Here is a 19,973-nt window from a genome sequence, read left to right as displayed (position 1 = left end):
GCCTAAATGAGAGGCTAAAGCAGTAATCCCCCCTGAAGTTCCAGATATGCTCCTCCATTCCAATCTACTCCCTGTGGCCTAGATTCAATTTCAAGAAGCTTCCATCGCTCATCTGATTGTATGGTTTGTGTTGGGACGTGTCCAGTCATTTCTAGAGATCCCCACCATGAAGCAGAGGCTGGGACACAGTCATCCCTTTATTGCAAAAGCAGCTTAGCATATTGTGGCCAAGGGAACACAACTAAACAGATTCAAAACTCCGCTAGGCCGTCATTTACTGGCATTTCACAACCGTCATAACAATAACTGCTACATTCCAAAAATATTACATAAACAAATCACTCACTCACCACCAATCCCATTTCCTCTGTGTCCCAATGAGGTACAGTGGTGTGTTCCTGGGGGTTGGAAAAGCCTCACCCCTCACCTTATGTCCTCCATGGCCTACCCTCCGCTCTCCTTCCTATGTAGGACAGGAAGGAAGGTAATAAAGAGTTGATTACCTCAATCTCTGTTGGAGGCAGAGAATCAGAGACCACGAATATGGTGTGTGGACTCAATTATCAAAGGGAAAACAAAAAACCTATCCTGCAATTACACCCTGCTTCAAGGCAAACCCAGGAACACTAATTAATCTAAGTTTCACAACTCTGTCTCTCGTTGTTCATTGATCACAGCAGTGTTGTGTTTTCATACCATCCCTACAGATACATGTGAACATTCTCCAGCTGATGTTGAGATGATTACAGTAAATTCCTTCCTAGTTTAGTTAAGGGTGTACTGTGAGACTGTCTGAATCTAACTGCAGATGTAGGGCCTTGGTTCTTTCTCTGTCTCTCTCTCTCACACACACACACACACGTCACAGCTCTTCGGCACGTTCCCCATGTGACCGACACCCATCCATAATTCATCCCCTAGCTCTCTCTCACAGCGCTCCAGTTCCACATGCTTCCTGCGTGACCTCGCGTTTTCCCTCCCCTAGCACTGTTCCACATCAGTGTTTTAGTCTCACGCTCTTGTGTCTGTTTGAGTGATTCTCCGAGCTTGTTGTGTTGTACAAGGTTCGTTTTTTGTCTAAGACACAGCAGTCACCAAAATGTGATTTCGGATGATGCAATTAGATTCCACAACGATTATTTGAAATAGTTAACGGATATTTAAACAAGCAAAGCTCAATGGTGTCATTGATTGGAATGTCTCAGACCATGTGTCGTTGAGGGATCTTTTTGTAACCGGGTTGATATTTTCACTGTATATTTACAACCCTCAACTCTATGACCTCCTCTGGAGGAAAACTTATGACCTCAGCCCAAAGGGGTTGTGGGAGGTGTCTTCTGGGGCTGGAAGGAGAGACCGCTGAAAGGCTGTACTAAAGAAAGAAAAAAGAAAACAAACGGTCTGTTAAAAAAAGGAAGGAGAAGGCTGTGTGTGTCTGTAACCAGGGGGATATTTCCATTAACTCACTGGCTGGGGTTTTTCCAAACAGGGTTTGTCCACATAGTGAAAGATCGACTGAGAGACTAAAAGGAGACTTGGAGAGCAAGCAGAGCAGAAAAGGGCAGTGAAAGAAATAAATGACAGACCGAGAAAGACTCTGTGAGAGACAGGGGGGACGATAGAAAGAGATGAAGAGGCACTGATAGACTAGCAGATGGAGAAGGAGAGAGTGGGAGAAAGAAAACAGGAAACATAATTCAGTAGAGAGAGAGAAGGCAGTGGGAGGCTAATGATTTAGTATGTAGTCCTGGGGAGACAGGTGAGACGTAGAGTTCTTAACACTGATTCCACCCTCACTTTAATTAGTAGGGGGAATAAAGACAACAAGGTCCCTCCCTAATCTCTCTCTTGAATAAGCCATAATCTGGAAAATGAGCCAGTCATAACCTGCAACACTGATGCTGCATCTAGCTAATATACTATATATGGATGATATACTGTCTTCTTCAATGGATACCTGGCTAGGTATCATTTCACCTATGTTGATCTAATTAAATTATCTTCATCTTATTTATTTTCTTAGTGTGATTAATTCCTTGAGCGACTACTGAGAGCCTTTCCCTTGTTTCTCTAATGTGTTTAGACTGGACATGTGCTCCTGTCTATACAGTACATATGGAGTACAGCAGTCCCTGTTTGTTTGTCCTTGCTCAGCTCGCCTCTCTTTGTCCTCTGTGATGTTGTCGGTCTCTCTCCTCACCGTCTCTCGGTCCACAAGTGTGCACACGCCTTTGTTTGAGAGAGCTGCCAAGAATAACATCAAAGTTGGCCAATCCCGGTCGAGAGAGAGAGCAATGCAGGCCTCTCTCGCCCCCACCCTTGAGTTCTGTCTGACTCCACTGTGCTTAATAAGCACCCCAACCACATACAGCACAGTACCAGAGCCGTCTCTCTCTCTCATTCCAAAACACCACTGGAACCACAGGCTCATTTACGTCATCCCTTTGACTTTAGTTAGAGCCTCACCTTATTGCCCATCAAAGTACTGCTCTGCGGTCAGGAGGTCCCTACAGCAGTGTGTGTTGTAATGTGAACTCTTTTCATTTAGCTTCATGTGTATTCCTTGATGACATTTTATACTGCAGCAACGAGCTGGACTAAGTGTTCCAGGCAGCTTATGCAATAATTGGCGAGGGAGGGGAGGGGCCCTCCATTACTCAGGTACTGAGGGACCTACATTAGGGTGAGACAGGGCTAGCCATGTCTCACCCTAATGTAATAATGTCACTGTGCTGTTGACACACAGACAACTCAGGACCAGAAGGGATTTGGTCATGATCATGGATATGAGTAAGCATGATCTCATAGGAAGAGTTGAAATGAAGAATAAGGAAGGTTGAACAGAGACTGAACAGTTTGTGCTTCTTGTTGTTCCTTTCTGTAGCTGTGTGAATATGGAGTGTCATGTTTCATTGGCTGTGGGTGCTAAACAGGCCTGTGTTGTCTCTTCTCCAGGTGCGGGAGATCCTGGGCCGTTGCTCCTGCCCCGCCCAGTTCCCAATGACCAAGGTGTCTGAGGGGAAGTACAAAGTGGGAGACTCCAGCGCTCTGATTTTCATACGGGTATGAACTGACCATTAACCTTTACCCCATCTACTTATCCAGACTATAAGAGTCAGCAACCATCCTTAGGTCAAGTGTGTGTGTGTATAATATATTTGTATTTATGAGGGATCCCCATTAGCTGCTGCTAAGGCAAGATTAAGGGAATTACATCACAAAACAATTAAAATAGTGTATTTGGAAAGTATTCAGACCCCTTGAGTTTTTCAAAATTTTGTTCCATTACAGCCTTATTCTAAAATTGATTCAAAATAAATAAATCCTCAATCTACACACAATACCCCAAAATGACAAAGCAAAAACAGGTTTAGAAATGTTTGCAAATGTATAAAAAAAAGGAAATCACATTTACATAAGTATTCAGACCCTTTACTCAGTACTTTGTTGAAGCACCTTGTGCAGTGATTACAGCCTTGAGTCTTCTTGGGTATGACGCTACACGCTTGGCACACCTGTATTTGGGGAGTTTCTCCCATTCTTCTCTGCAGATCCTCTCAAGCTCTGTCAGGTTGGATGGGGAGAGTTGCTGCACAGCTATTTTCAGGTCTCTCCAGAGATGTTCGATGGGGTTCAAGTTCGGGCTCTGGCTGGGACACAAGGACATTCAGAGACTTGTTCCAAAGCCACTCGTGGTGTCTTGACTGTGTGCTTAAGGTCATTGTCCTGTTGGAAGGTGAACCTTAGGACCTCAGACTGGGGCGGAGTGCTCTGGAGCAGATTTTCATCAAGGATCTCTCTCTGTACTTTGCTCCGGACTAGTCTCCCTGCCACTGAAAAACATCCCCACAGCATGATGCTGCCACCACCATACTTCATCGTCGGGATGATGCCAGGTGTCCTCCAGGTGTGACGCTTGGCATTCAGGTCATCATACAAGAGAATCTTGTTTCTCATAGTCAGAGTCCTTTAGGTGCCTTTTAGCAAATTCCAAGTGGGCTGTCATGTGCCTTTTACTGAGGATTGGCTTCCGTCTGGCCACTGTACCATCAAGGCCTGATTGGTGGGGTGCTGCAGAGATGGGTGCCCTTTTGGAAGGTTGTCCCATCTCCACAGAGGAACTCTGGAGCTCTGTCAGAGTGACCATCGGTTCTTGGTCACCTCCCTGACCAAGGCCCTTCTCCCCCCATTTGCTCAGTTTGGTTGGGCGGACAGTTCTAGGAAGAGTCTGTGGTTCCAAACTTCTTCCAGTTAAGAATGATGGACGCCACTGTGTTCATGGGGACCTTCAATGCTGCAGAAAGGTGGTGTTGGTACCCTTCCCCAGATCTGTGCCTCGACACAATCCTGTCTCGGAGCTCTACGGACAATTCCTTCGACCTCATTTCTTGGTTTTTGCTCTGACATGCACTGTCAACTGTGGGACCTTATATAGACAGGCATGTGCCTTTCCAAATCATGTCCAATCAATTTAATTTACCACAGGTTGATAGGATATGATAAGATAGGTTGCCACGACTGCCATGTTGCATTTCCATCCCAAAGCCCTTGCTTGGAAGTGTATTTCGTCAGACTGCCAAGAACCTTGCCTTCATCCAGGCCAAGTTGGCGAGACACGGTAGTAATGACACCATAGGCCTGGTTGATCTCTGCACCAGACAGGATGCTCTTGCCAGCATACTTGGGGTCCACATGTATGCTGCGGCGTGTATCGGCTTCAGGCAGAAGTCGTCATGATTTTTGATGTATTTCAGAACTGCAGTTTCCTCTGCTTGGAGCAACAGTGAAGTGGACAGGGCAGTACGGATTTCTTCTCTTACATCTGCAAGCAGAGTCTTAACATCAGACAGGATGGCATTGTCTCCCTCAATCCATGTAATGTCTAATGCTATTGGTTTCAGGAGTTTCAGGCTGCTTACCACTCTATCCCAACATACATCATCCAGGAGGATCGTCTTGATGGGGCTGTCCATATCGGTAGACTGTGATATGGCCATTTCTTGAAGAGACTCCTTCCCCTCCAGGAGACTGTCAAACATGACAACACCACCCCAATGGGTGTTGCTTGGCAGCTTCAATGTGGTGCTCTTATTCTTCTCACTTTGCTTAGGGAGGTAGATTGCTGCTATAACTTTATGACCCTTCAAATACCTACCATTTCATTGGCTCTCTTGTAGAGGATATCCATTGTTTTCAATGCCATGATGTCCTTGAGGAGCAGATTCAATGCATTAGCAGCACAGCCAATGGGTGTGATGTGAGGGTAGGACTCCTCCACTTTAGACCAAGCAGCCTTCATGTTCACAGCATCGTCTGTAACCAGTGCAAATACCTTATGTGGTCCAAGGTCATTGATGACTGCCTTCAGCTCATCTGCAATGTAGAGACCGGTATGTCTGTTGTCCCTTGTATCTGTGCTCTTGCAGAATACTGGTTGAGGGGTGGAGATGTAGTTAATTATTCCTTGCCCACAAACATTCAACACCCATCAGAGATGATTGCAATACAGTCTGCTTTCTCTATGATTTGCTTGACCTTCACTTGAACTTTGTTGAACTCTGCATCCAGCAAATGAGTAGATAAAGCATGTCTGGTTGAAGGGGTTTATGCTGGGCAAAGAACTTTCAGAAATCTCTTCCAATACACATTGCCTGTGATCACCAGACGTGAACCAGTTGCATACACAGCTCGAGCAATCAGCATTTCTTTGACTACGTTTCTCCATTGTGTCAACAAATACTTCTGATTCCAGGAGGACCATGAGCTGTTGCTATCGATAAGGTGTCTGATTCATCATTTTCACCTTGAATAGAAGTAGAGGGACTTTTCTCAGAGGTTGTTTGTTGTGAGCGCTGAGGTAACTTTATGCACTTGGCCAGATGATTCTGCATCAAAGTTGCATTCTTAAAATATGATTAGGCACAGTATTTGCAAATGTACCCAGCTTTTCCTTCTACATTAGCTGCAGTTAAATGTCTCCACACATCTTTCCTGTAAAGATTAGAAATAAGTTTAAAAAAATAATTCCATGTACAGATAAATAGTTAGATGAAACAACTCCTTTGTAAGATACATGTTTTAAAATGAAACAGGTGAATTAACACTCCTCAGTAAGCAGACTCAAGCAAGCTAAAACCTACATGGTATCAAAAACTAACTAGCATAAATTGTTAACAAGTTAGAAATTATTTAAACACACTTTGCTGTAGGCTACTATTTTCTAGTTAACAGAAAATCATGTATGTCATACAAAATATATTTACCCCACCCAGTATTGTAATCAAAACTTACCAGAAAGCATGTAGTACTCAGACAGTGTAGTAGTGTGGGCCCAATAGCATTTCATTAATGCAAGATCTTGAGAATCAGCTGTACATGTGATGGAAGAATGCACTGCGCCTTCAGAGGGTTGCAATTCCATTGAATTAGGGATAGTTTAACCAAAATATGCCACAAGACTTAGAATTGCCTTGTGTATCCCACAAAAAAAGGTTCACTGTTATAAGCTAACTTTTTTTTGATGAATTTTAGCACAATTCCCCAACTTCCCAGGCATAACTTTCCGGAAAGTTTCTGACCCTTTGCAACCTTAGCCGTAACCAAGTGGTCACATATCGTTCTGGGTTCCACTGCGCAAGAGGGGTTCCGTGGAGTTTTATGAACATCAAGGCAGACACACAGTGAATTTATACTGAACAAAAATATTAACCCAACATGCAATAATTTCAACATTTTTACTGAGTTACAGCTCATAAGGAAATCAGTCAATTGAAATACATTCATTAGGCCATAATCTATGGTTTTGACATGACTTGGGAGCCAGTCCCACCAACTACAGAGCCAGGCCCAGCCAATCAGAATTTGTTTTTCCCCACAAAAGGGCTTTAATACATAAAACACTCCTCAGTTTCATCAGCTGTCCAGGTGGCTGGTCTCAGATGATCCCGCAGGTGAAGAAGCCGGATGTCGAGGTCCTGGGTTGGTGTGGTTACACGTGGTCTGCGGTTGTGAGGCCGGTTGGGCGTACTGCCAAATTCTCTAAAAGTTTTTCAGTATTGCTTTTTTTTCTCTCAACATTCTGATATGCCAGTGGAGAAGGCACGACAATGCCTCCTTCCCCTCAAGAGGCTGAAAAGTTTTACAGCTGCACCTATTAGAGTATCTTGACTGGGTGCATCACCGCTTGGTATGACAACTGCTTTGCATCTCGACCACAAGGTGCTACAGCGGGTAGTGCGTACGGCCCAGCTCATCACTTGGGCCGAGCTCCCTGCCATTTAGGACCTCTATACCAGGCGGTGCCAGGGGAAGGCCCTGTAATTGTCAACGACTCTAGCCACCCAAGTGATAGCAGAGAGAACAGTCTACCACAGCCACAAGAGAATTAGTGAGGTTGGGCACTGATGTTGGGCGATTAGGCCTGGCTCGCAGTCTGCATTCCAATTCATCCCAAAGGTGTTCAATGGGGTTGAGGTCAGGGCTCTGTGCAGGTCAGTCAAGTTATTCCATGCCGATCTCGACAAACCATTTCTGTATGGACCTCGCTTTGCGCACGGTGGCATTGTCATGCTGAAACAAGAAAGGGCCTTCCCCAAACTGTTGCTACAAAGTTGGAAGCACAGAATCATCTACAATGTCATTGTATGTATAACGGATCTCGTCCTCCTCTTCTGAGGAGTAGCGAGAAGGATCGGAGGACCAATGCGTAGCGTGGTAAGTGTTCATATTTTAATGAACACTGAAACAAAACAATAAAACAACCAACGAACAGTCCTGTAAGGTGCAACAACACTAAACAGAAAATAAACACCCACAACTCAAAAGTGAAACCAGGCTACCTAAGTATGATTCTCAATCAGGGACAACGATTGACAGCTGCCTCTGATTGAGAACCATACCAGGCCGAACACAGAAAATCCCAAATTATAGAAAAAAGAACAAACAACCCAACTCACACCCTGACCACACTGAAACAAAGACATAATAAAATAACTAAGGTCAGAACGTGACAGTATGCTGTAGTGTTAAGATGTACTTTCTCTGGAACTAAGGGGCCTAGCCTGAACCATGAAAAACAGGCCCAGACAATTATTCCTCCTCCAAACTTTACAGTTGGCACTATGCATTGGAGCAGGTAGGGTTCTCCTGTCATCAGCCAAACCCAGATTCGTCTGTCGGACTGCTAAATGGTGAAGCATGATTCATCACTCCAGAGAATTAGTTTCCACTGCTCCAGAATCCAATGGCGGCAAGCTTTACACCACTCCAGCCGACGCTTGGCATTGCGCATGGTGACCCTAGGCTTGTGTGCGGCTGCTCGGCCATGGAAAGTAATTTAATGAAGCTTCCAACAAACTGATGTTTCCAGAGGCAGTAGGGGGTAGGGAGTGTTGCCGAGGACTTTTTATGCGCTACGCACTTTGGCGGTCCCATTCTGTAAACTTGTGTGGCCGGCCACTTCGTGCCTGAGACGTTGTTGCTCCTAGACATTTCCACTTCCCAATAACAGCACTTACAGTTGACCGGGGCTGCTCTAGCAGGGCAGAAATGTGATGAACTGCCTTGGAAGGTGGCATCCTATGATGTGCCACGTTGAAAGTCAGAGCTCTTCAGTCAGGACATTCTACTGACTGTCTATGGAGATTATGGCACATACACACAAAAGTTTCTGCATTGACCCATCACATACGCTGCTGCTACTGTTTATTACCTATCCTGTTGCTTAGTCACTTTATCCCTACCTATATGTGCTCATCTACCTCAATTACCTCGTACCCCTGCACATAGACTCTGTAGTGGTACATGCATATAGCCAAATTATCATTACTTATTGTGTATTTATTCCTCAAGTCATTTGTTCTACTATTTAAACATCCTCAGCATTGTTGGGAAGTAAGTAAGTTTGGGCTAGTAAGTAAGCATTTCACTGTTAGTCTACACCTGTTGTTTACGCAGCATGTGACAAATAGAATTGGATTAGATTTTATATTGATTTCAACATGTGAATACCTCACAAACAAGTAGTGATGCAGTCAGTCACTCTCTCTCCTCTAAGGTTGGGGGAGATTGACATGCATGTTATTGACGCTAGCCCTCCATGTAGATTTAAGGGCCAGCCGTTCTGCTCTCTTCTGGGCCAACTGTCATTTGCCCATGTCCCTCTCTGTGGCTCTTGAACATATGACTGGGCAGTAGTACAGATGTGACAACTAGGGCCTGCAGGACATTTGTTTATAGCAACGTCAAGAAAGCAGAGTAGCATTTTATTACAGACAGACATCTTCCCATCTAGCCACCGTTTTATCAATATGTTTTGTACCATGACAGTTTACAATCTATGGTTACACCAAGCAGTTTCGTCTGCTCAACTTGCTCAATTTCCACATTTAATGACAATATTTTACAGTTTAGTGAATGATTTGTCCCAAATGCAATGCTTTTAGTTTTTGAAATGTTTAGGATGAGCTTATTACTTGCCACTGATTCTAAAACTGACTGCAGCTCATTGTTAAGTCTTTCAGTGACTTGCTGTGATAGCTGACGTGATTATGTTGAGTAATGTGTAGGCCAGTGACAAAAAAAAATCTCAATTTAATCCATTTTAAATTCAGGCTGTAACAAGTCGAGGGGTATGAATACTTTCTGAAAGCCCTGTGCAAAGACATCAATAGGATATTACTCAGTGCCAGTTAGGCTTGCAAAATTCTGGGAACTTTCAATAAATTCAATGGTTTTCCAGAAATCTGATTCTGGAAACCGCCAACTGGGATTTCGGGAAAACCAGGGAATTCACCACAGCTGCCCTGGGGTATGCCTGACTAGCTGGATTATGTTGGAGAGGCTTCCATTAAAGAACACCATCTGTGATCCGTTAGACCGGTAATTCTCGATCCACGACATAGCAGAGGATATAAAGCTAACGTTTTTATCAGCAGCAAACTATGATCAATAATGTCAAAAGCTGCATGGAAGTCTAAAACAGCACCCACAATCTTATAGATTTTTCTGCCAGTCAGTCATTTTTACAAGTACCGTACATGTTGAGTGCCCTTCCCTATAAGCGTGCAGTTCTCAATTTGTTTACTGCGAAATAGCATTGAATCTGGCCCAATTTTCTTTCCAAAGGTTTACTAAGGGTTGGCACCAGGCTGATTGTTTGAGACAGTAAAGGGTGCTTTGTTATTCTTAAGTATTGACATTACTTTTGCTTCCCTACAGGCCTGTGTGTGTGTGTTAATGTGCATGTTGGCATGAGTATGTCTAAACATATTTTTCTAAGAGTGCAGGTTTATTTGTCTGACCCCAAGTAGAACTCTTTGGGTTCCAGGTAGAACCCTATTTTGAATGTGTTCTCCTATGGGAACAGCCGCAGAACCCTTCTGGTTCTAGATCAGTGGCGGTTGGTGTGAGGAGCTATAGGATGACGGGCTCATTGTACTGTCTACAATGGAATAAATGGAACGGTATCAAACATATGGAAACCACGTTTGACTCCTTTCCATAAGTGCTTTCCAGCCATTACAATGAGACCATCCTCCTATAGCTCATCCCACCAGCCTCCACTGCTCTAGATAACACTTTTCCCTAGGAGTGCTTGGATGCATTAGTAAACTATGGATTGAACAGGTCAACCATAGTATTGAAGTTACACCTTTACACAGTCCAAGAGTTCATAGGTTGTGTGTTTTTCATAGCTCATGGATATGGTTTTGGATTGCTCTAAAATTATAACTTAGATTGGGTTACAGTTTAAAATGGAAGAGTTAATATTTTTGCACAGATGCAAATATTATGCCCTGGAGCAATTTCCTTTTGACTGTCAAATGTTCATATGCTGTTTTCATAGCTGCTTACACTATTACAATGGGGGCATGTAGCAAAACATGTTGCTGCAAGGAAAACCAAAATGGAGTCAAACAAACAAAACATCCGGATGATATGATTAAAGTCCCCCAAACTACAGCGATTTAACTCCACAGTCCACTCTGCATATTGTTTACAATCTCCACTGATCTGACCTATTCCCAATGGTATGCTCTGCCTCTTAGTACCTCCCTACAGGCTGACCCAGACCTCCCTTCTCCCAAACAAGCTGGTCCAGCAAGACACAAATAGAGCTTTGGGTCATTTCCTGTGCAGGCCCTTATCTGGCCTGCTCGGCTGCTTGTTTCTGCAGGGCTGTTTGCCTCAGTCTGGGGCTCTGGGCCCTGCCTGGTGTCACCACTGAAACTCTCTCGCCCCCTGCCATCAAAAAGGCAGTCTGCCTGATCGATTCAGTTTCACTTACCTCCCATGTACCTCCGCCCAATTAATGGACTCAATGGATGCCATTCCAAATCGTATGCATTTCCAAGATGTCTGCCTTACTGCCTAAGGCTGTCAATATTTTCACTGTTGTATTAGGAAGCTTAGACTTGCCCATAGTTTAAAATGGAGAATCATGTAGGTCCTTTAAAAGCAGTGTGTATGTTAGGATTTATGGTATGCTGTTACACCCAATGATGTATATAAACCCTAGATGGCCGTGTTTTGGGCAATGAGAGGCTTTGAAGCCACCGGTCAGGCATATTGGCACTCCACAGAAAACAGTCCTCCATGGAAATGAATGGAGTTCTACAGTATTTCATTCAAATGTTAACGACAAAATTACATGTATTTAAATGTATTTATATGTTTAGTTCACATAAGACAATGCAAAAGTATGCATTAAGGTGTCTATAATAGAACAAAACAAAATGTAAACATTAAATTAATTTCTATGGCTTCCAAAATATTTTTAACCTCTGGCGCAGGCGTTCCGCTAGCGACCCACCTCGACAACATCCGGTGAAATTGCAGAGCTCCAAATTCAAAATACAGAAATACTCATAAAAGATGTGTTATACATCGGCTTAAATATGAACTTCTTGTTAATCCAGCTGCTGTGTCAGATTTCAAAAAGGCTTTATGGCGAAAGCATACCATGCGATTATCTGAGGACAGCACCCCGCTTACAATAGCATACAAACATTTAAGCCAAGTAGGAGTCACGAAAGTCAGAAATAGCGATAAAATTAAATCACTTACCTTTGATGATCTTCATATGGTTGCAGTCACAAGTCTCCCTGTAAATGTTTGTTTTGTTTGACAAAGTTCCTCTTTATATCCCAAAAATTCTTGTTGGCGCATTTTGTTCAGTAATCCACTGGCTCAATGGCGGTCACAACATGCAGACGAATACATCCTAATAGTACCGATAAAGTTTGTCGAAACATGTCAAACGATGTTTATAATTAATCCTCAGGTTGTCTATTGTCTAAATAATCGATAATATTTCAACTGGACAATAGCGTATTCAATAGAAAGGAAAAAGGGCGGGCAATCGGTCATGCACGCAAACAAGCTCTGCTTCATTCTACAGTCCACTTAGACAATGGTCTGATTCTTCCTCATTTTTCAGAAAACAAGCCTGAAACAATGTCTAAAGACTGTTGACATCTAGTGGAAGCCATAGGAACTGCAATCTTGGTTCCTATCCCAATACATACTGTATTGGCATTCAATTAAAAACTACACACATCAAAAATATCCCACTTCCTGGATGGATTTTCCTCAGGTTTTTGCCTGCCATATCAGTTCTGTTATGTTATACTCAGACATTATTTTAACAGTTTTGGAAACTTGTGTTTTCTATCCAAATTATATGCATATCCTAGCTTCTGGGCCTGAGTAACAGGCAGTTTACTTTGGGCACGCTTCTCATCCAGATGTCAAAATACTGCCCCCAAGCCATAACAAGTTTTAAATGGTGGGGGAGCAACACGCTCTCACAGTCATGTCAGAATTAGACATTCATTCTCAAACAAATTATGAAGTTTTTCCAAACATCAAATTTAAGTGTTTAAGGTCAAGTTCAGGCATCATCTCAGGATTGTTAAGGTTTGGCAATAACGCCAAAATCTTTGTGCCAAGATGGTGTGGTGGCTTCAAAACACCCCCTGTCAGTCAAAAATAAACACAGCATGGAAAGTGTTGGTCACATGTTTATGAAATAATAAAAATTAAAAATTCCATATGCACTGTTACATACACCTCTTGGAGGAGGGAACGCAACACCCTGCTACACTCAACTCCCCGTGGAGTGAAAGAGGTATGTGACTGTAGGTGCGGGTAAGGATGAGAGGCAGAGAAAATGACCATTTATAGGGAATTTATTCTACCTTCACACGGTAATTTGGGGAAATGGGGGCTGGACAGAACCAAAGCAAAGGAAGTAAAAGTTAAGAGCCCCCTCTCCTACCTTAACTACCCACTACTTTTCTTAATGCCACCTGGCGCGCTAACCAAAATACAGGGGGTGGTCCACCCAAGTCTTACCTAGTGTGCATAGACAGAGTACTTACTACGGGTATATGTATGCCCGCAGGCCGCTTGCCTAAACACCCCCAAGGTGCCGTCCCCTTCCCCCTGGGAACAAAAACAGAATAATTACTAACCTAAAGTGAACAATTTCAATAGTCAAAAACAGTCTTTTTGACATAAACATACCTCTGCAGGACCAGCTACAAAATATTTTACAGCAAATTATACAGATACACAACATACAAAGAAGCTCTCCCTACCTCAAAGGAACCCTGGCTTTTCAAGCTGCAGAAGGAGTTTGTAATTGCAGACAGCTGTATCCCCTGACGAGAGGGCGGGGTCAGAGCTCCAATCTGCAATGGGGCCGACCAATCAGCTGCTTTGGACTTCAGGTAGCCATTTCCTGAAATACACACATTCAAACACATACAAACCCAAAACAACACAGAAACTGGGGAACGTAACATGCACAAAAAGCTTATTTCTCTCAAATGTGCGCAAATTTGTTTACATCCCTGTTAGTGAGCATTTCTCCTTTGCCAAAATAATCCATCCACCTGAAAGGTATGGCATACCAAGAAGCTGATTAAACAGCATGATCATTACACAGGTGCATCTTGTGCTGGGGACAATAAAAGGCAACTAAAATGTGCAGTTTTGTCACACAACACAGTAGATGTCTTAAGTTTTGGCATGATGACTGCAAGAATGTCAACCAGAACTGTTGCCAGATAATTAAATGTTAATTTCTCTACCATAAGCTGCCTCGAACATAGTTTTTGAGAATTTGGAAGTACTTCCAGCCTGCCTCACAACCGCAGACCATGGGTAACCACGCCAGCCCAGGACCTCCACATCTGGCTTCTTCACCTGTGGCATCGCTGAGAAGTATTTCTGTCTATAATAATAAAGCCCTTTTGTGGTGAAAAAGTCATTCTGATTGGGTGGGCCTGGCTCCTCAGTGGGTGGGCCTATGCCCTCCATAGATTAAGGCCTAATTAATTTATTTCAATTGACTGATTTCCTTATATGAACTTTAACTCAGTAAAATCATTGAAATTGTTGCATGTTGCATTTATATTTTTGTTCAGTATATAAATCATTGGTTACACCTCAGTGAGACGTTTCTGTTAAGTTTCTTAAAGCTTGTATGACTGACTTTGTTTGGCTTTATGGTATGTAGTGGAGTGCCTGTTTCAGAAATGTCTTACTTGTGCAGTATGTTAAACCTAAGTGTAATGGCTGTTTTGGAGGCAGGTAATGTTAAAGTGTTATCTCGAGTGCAGTGGCTGCGTTGGAATCATTCAAGTGTTCAAATTCAAAGTGTAGTGGATTTTAAAGCAGGTAAAGTGTTAAACTCAAGTGTAGTAGTGCCAGTGTGTTTGAAGCGTGCCTTTAGATTATGTGTAGGGGAGCAGTTTCTCTGTCAGATTAACCCCCCTCAGCACCGTCTCCGCCCTCTCTTACTGAGGAGGACAGTGATTATGCATATCCCTCAGCAGCCACTAGTTCAGCCTAGCCAACACACTTCACTATTCATCTGCAGGGAGGAAGCTAGCCTGCTGGCAGCCACCATCAAGCCAACAGGCCCCATTCAGCTGCCAAAGCCTCACAATAAGCTCAGGCTAGAGGAGAGAGGGAGGAAGTGAGGGGAAAAAAGGGGGATAAATAAATGGAGGAGAGCGAATGGGGCGGACCCGCCCAGGGAGGTCAACCCGTTACAATGGAGGGGTGCTTTGAGTTGTGGTACAGCGTCAGACGAGCCATGAGCTTAAAACTTCAACCCTAAATTGGGAGGGATTTGTTTTACTCCGCCCCCATTGCAATTACAAGTCATCTCTGTTCCCCATTGCCATAGAAACAGGAGTTGTTTCTCTAGAGTTGTGGAGAGTGGGATATCCCCCCCATCACTGATGGATTGGTTCAAAGATGGCTGCTGAGGCAGACAACTGGAGTATCACTGGTCCAGGGAATAAACTCATCCTTATCATGGTCCTCACAGTTGGTCTAGGTCAGGCAGTGGACCAGCTATAGACAATAGGACAGAAATAGAGAATTAGCTGTTTACCATCACATGGGAACGGCTATGAATAAGACTAACCATCTCAGGACAGACAGTATAGTAAGTAGTAGTAGAGTAGCAGCAGTACCATAGATAGAAAAGAAGAAGTAAGGCAGAGGAGGACAGCTGTTTTGCAGATAGACATTATGTTGGCGGTGGTGGGCACGTTGAAGAGCAACAGAGGACGTGGTGGAGCAGGAGCAGCTGTCCTGTGGGTAGTGTCCTGTCCTGAGTTTGGGAAGCCATGTGTGGCCATGTGATTTGGTGCAGCCTGGCTCACTGCCAGCTCCAGCTCACACACCGATGCACCCTCGTGTCCTGGCCTGGCCGCAGAGACACGGCCACAGCCCCTAAATGAAACATGTGGCTGGCAGCAGTGGTTACACAACCCAGAGAGGAGGCAGGCCGGCGTGGCTGCATCCACGGGACCATCACATCAGGCTAAATATACAGCCTCCCTCTCTGCTGTGAGTAACACGTCTGCCTGCAGGGGAGAGAGAGATAGAGACACTATCTCTTCATACTCTGGGCTTCTGTGCCTCAATGTGCAGAGCTCTCCTCTCTTTTCCTATCCCCCATTCTTCTCTCTCTCACCCTCCTCTCGTCTCTAATAGCTGAAATCGTAGCAGAGAGGAGGGGAAAGATGAGATGTCACTCCCCCACTCTGAAAGCATGGGGAAGCCACCTGACAGGGGAGGAGAGGAAAGAAAAGGAGAGTGTCTTTCATAGCAGTGTGCCTCTTATTGTTTTCCTCTCTCCTTTTAATTGTGTTGGCATGGTGATGAACAGTGGTCATAATGGCAGCAGCTGGGGGTCATGTGGAAGGGGGGAGGAGGCATTGGCACAAGCAGGAGTGCATCTGATTGGAGTGTTACCTAACTTTGGGGACAGGGACTCAGGACCAAGCGCTCAGCATGCTGCCCCACTTGTAGGATTTACATATCTATTGACTTGATCTGCGGTCTGTGTGGTATCGCACCATGTCACTGGGTTTAAACATCACTTCGGTTTTTTAAACAGTGTGTGTGCTTTTGTGTGTATGTGTGTGCCCGAGTGGTTGTGTATGTGCGCTTAGTTGTGTGTTTGTACGTGTGTGTGCACTAAGCTTCATAGTATCAACTCTCTCTCTCTAGTCTTCATTATGAGAGTGCATATGTGAATGAATGCTATGTTTGTCAGTGTTGTAACCTTGTCTCTCTCTCTCTCCTCAGGTCCTACGTACTCATGTGATGGTGCGTGTGGGCGGGGGATGGGACACATTAGAACACTATCTGGACAAGCATGACCCCTGCCGCTGTGCCGCCTTCGGTGAGGTCACCCCTTCCCAAACAACCATCCATTTACACTTTATAGTCACTGAGTTGTATTGTATTATATTGTACTCTATTGCATCTCATTCTCAGTCTGTTTGGGGCTCACAATTGGTTTACATTGTATCCATTTGAGCAGGTTATGTGATATAACTCAGGTCAGGAGTGGTACACAAGCTTACACTGTAAGGTTTATGCAACTCTGGGATTATGAGATTGGTTCCTTTGACATAACTACAGTACATTCACACACACAGTCTTCATAGTGTTACCATAGTGTTATCATATTTCTACCATAGTGTTACCATAGTGTTATCATATTTCTACCATAGTGTTATCATATTTCTACCATAGTGCTCCCATAGTGTTACCATAGTGTTATCATATTTCAACCATAGTGTTATCATATTTCTACCATAGTGTTATCATATTTCTACCATAGTGCTCCCATAGTGTTACCATAGTATTATCATATTTCTACCATAGTGTTATCATATTTCTACCATAGTGCTCCCATAGTGTTACCATAGTGTTATCATATTTCTACCATAGTGCTACCATAGTGTTATCATATTTCTACCATAGTGTTATCATATTTCTACCATTGTGCTATCATATTTCTACCATAGTGCTCCCATAGTGTTATCATATTTCTACCATAGTGTTATCATATTTCTACCATAGTGCTCCCATAGTGTTACCATAGTGTTATCATATTTCAACCATAGTGTTATCATATTTCTACCATAGTGTTATCATATTTCTACCATAGTGCTCCCATAGTGTTACCATAGTATTATCATATTTCTACCATAGTGTTATCATATTTCTACCATAGTGCTCCCATAGTGTTACCATAGTGTTATCATATTTCTACCATAGTGCTACCATAGTGTTATCATATTTCTACCATAGTGTTATCATATTTCTACCATTGTGCTATCATATTTCTACCATAGTGCTCCCATAGTGTTACCACAGAGTTATCATATTTCTACCATAGTGCTCCCATAGTGTTACCACAGTGTTATCATATTTCTACCATAGTGTTATCATATTTCTAACATAGTGCTCCCATAGTGTTACCATAGTGATATCACAGTGTTATTATATTCCTACCATAGTGTTACTATAGTGCTACCATAGTGTTATCATATTGTTACCATAGTGTTACCATAGGGCTACCATAGTGCTAGTTACCATAGTGTTACCATAGTGTTAATGTAGTGCTGCCATAGTGTTATCATAGTGCTAACATGGTTTTACCATAGTGTTACTTACCATAGTGTTACCATAGTGCTACTATATTGCTACCATAGTGTTACTATAGTGCTACCATAGTGTTACCATAGTGCTAACATGGTTTTACCATAGTGCTACTATATTGATACCATAGTGTTACTATAATGTTACTATAGTGCTACCATAGTGTTATCATATTTCTACCATAGTGCTACTATAGTGTTACCATAGGGCTACCATAGTGCTACTTACCATAGTGTTACCATAGTGTTAATATAGTGCTACCATAGTGTTACCATAGTGCTAACATGGCTTTACCATAGTGCTACTATATTGTTACCATAGTGTTACTATAATGTTACTATAGTGCTACCATAGTGTTACCTATTGTGCTACTATAGTGTTATCATAGTGCTAACATGGTTTTACCATAGTGCTAATTACCATAGTGTTACCATAGTGCTACTATTTTTTACATTTAATTTTCACCTTTATTTAACCAGGTAGGCCAGTTGAGAACAAGTTCTCATTTACAACTGCGACCTGGCCAAGATAAAGCAAAGCAGTGCGACAAAAAACAACAACACAGAGCTACACAGAAACAAACGTGCAGTCAATAACACAATAGAAAAATCTATATACAGTGTGTGCAAATGTAGTAAGATTAGGGAGATAAGGCAATACATTGGCCATAGAGTCGAAATAATTACAATTTAGCATTAACACTGGAGTGATAGATGTGCAAGTAAAGATACTGGGGTGCAAAAGAGCAATAAAAAAATAAAAAGATAACAATATGTGGATGAGGTAGTTGGGTGGGCTATTTACAGATGGGCTGTGTACAGGTGCAGTATAGTGTTACATTAGTACTAACATAGTTTTACCCTTGTCAGAAGGTGAGTGTAGCTGGTGCATGTCAGGCGCAGGTGCATGTCAAGTCAGGCGCAGGAGAGCAAAATGAGTGAGCAACGTACTTTACTCAAAAATGATGGCACAAGGTAACAAATACACTTGACCAAAATACAAACAGTGAAATATTACGCATGGGTGAAAACAGCACCCGTTGCAAAACCAGCCATCATGTACCGAACTGAACATAGAAACAATAACGCAAAAAAAACATACGGGAAACAGAGGGTTAAATACATTAACATGTAATTGGGGAATGAAAACCAGGTGTGTAGAAAACAAAGACAAAACCAATGGAAAATGAAAGATGGATCAGCGATGGCTAGAAGACCGGTGACGTCGACCGCCGAACACCGCCCGAACAAGGAGAGGGACCGACTTCGGCGGAAGTCGTGACAACCCTAGTGTTACCATGGAGATACCTTATTCAGGATCATGTCAATGGCCTGTTCAACCTCTCTTTTGTAACGTCTGAGATTCCCAAAGATTGGAAAGCAGCCGCGGTCATCCCCCTCTTCAAAGGGGGAGACACTCTAGATCCAAACTGCTACAGACCTATATCTATCCTACCATGCCTTTCTAAGTTCTTCAAAAGCCAAGTTAACAAACAGATTACAGACCATCTCGAATACCACCGTACCTTCTCTGCTATGCAATCGGGTTTCAGAGCTGGTCATGGCTGCACCTCCGCCACGCTCAAGATCCTAAACGATATCATAATCGTCATCGATAAGAGACAATACTGTGCAGCCGTCTTCATCGACCTGGCCAAGGCTTTTGACTCTGTCAATCACCACATTCTTATCGGCAGACTCAACAGCCTTGGTTTCTCAAATGATTGCCTCACCTGGTTCACCAACTACTTCTCTGATAGAGTTCAGTGTGTCAAATCGGAGGGCCTGTTGTTCGGACCTTTGGCAGTCTCTATGGGGGTGCCACAGTATTCAATTCTCGGGCTGACTGTCAGGCTGTGTATGAAGGCGAAGTCAGGTGCAGGAGAGCAGAGTATGATAAATAAAGCACACTTTATTATAGTTCCAAACCGAGGCCACAACAAAAACAAACACGCTCCAAAAAAACAGAACAATAAAGTAAAGCTCTTAACGAAC

The 19,973-nt window shown here is 43.2% G+C and overlaps 1 protein-coding gene across 2 annotated transcripts in view; it reads left to right on the top strand.

Annotated features, from left to right (window-relative positions):
- LOC110525723 (uncharacterized) overlaps window positions 1-19,973 on the top strand; it is a 44,286-nt gene that overhangs the window by 13,000 nt on the left and 11,313 nt on the right. For both annotated transcript variants that reach the window (XM_021606108.3, XM_021606107.3), the window contains exons 3-4: window positions 2,956-3,063; window positions 16,615-16,711. In XM_021606108.3, coding sequence (XP_021461783.3) covers window positions 2,956-3,063; window positions 16,615-16,711 — 205 coding nt within the window. The remainder of the gene's footprint in view (window positions 1-2,955; window positions 3,064-16,614; window positions 16,712-19,973) is intronic.

Source organism: Oncorhynchus mykiss, chromosome 6, assembly GCF_057628025.1.
Source record: "Oncorhynchus mykiss isolate SJ-2025 chromosome 6, ASM5762802v1, whole genome shotgun sequence".
NCBI classification, from domain to species: domain Eukaryota; kingdom Metazoa; phylum Chordata; class Actinopteri; order Salmoniformes; family Salmonidae; genus Oncorhynchus; species Oncorhynchus mykiss.
This window is presented reverse-complemented; position numbering and strand designations above follow the sequence as displayed.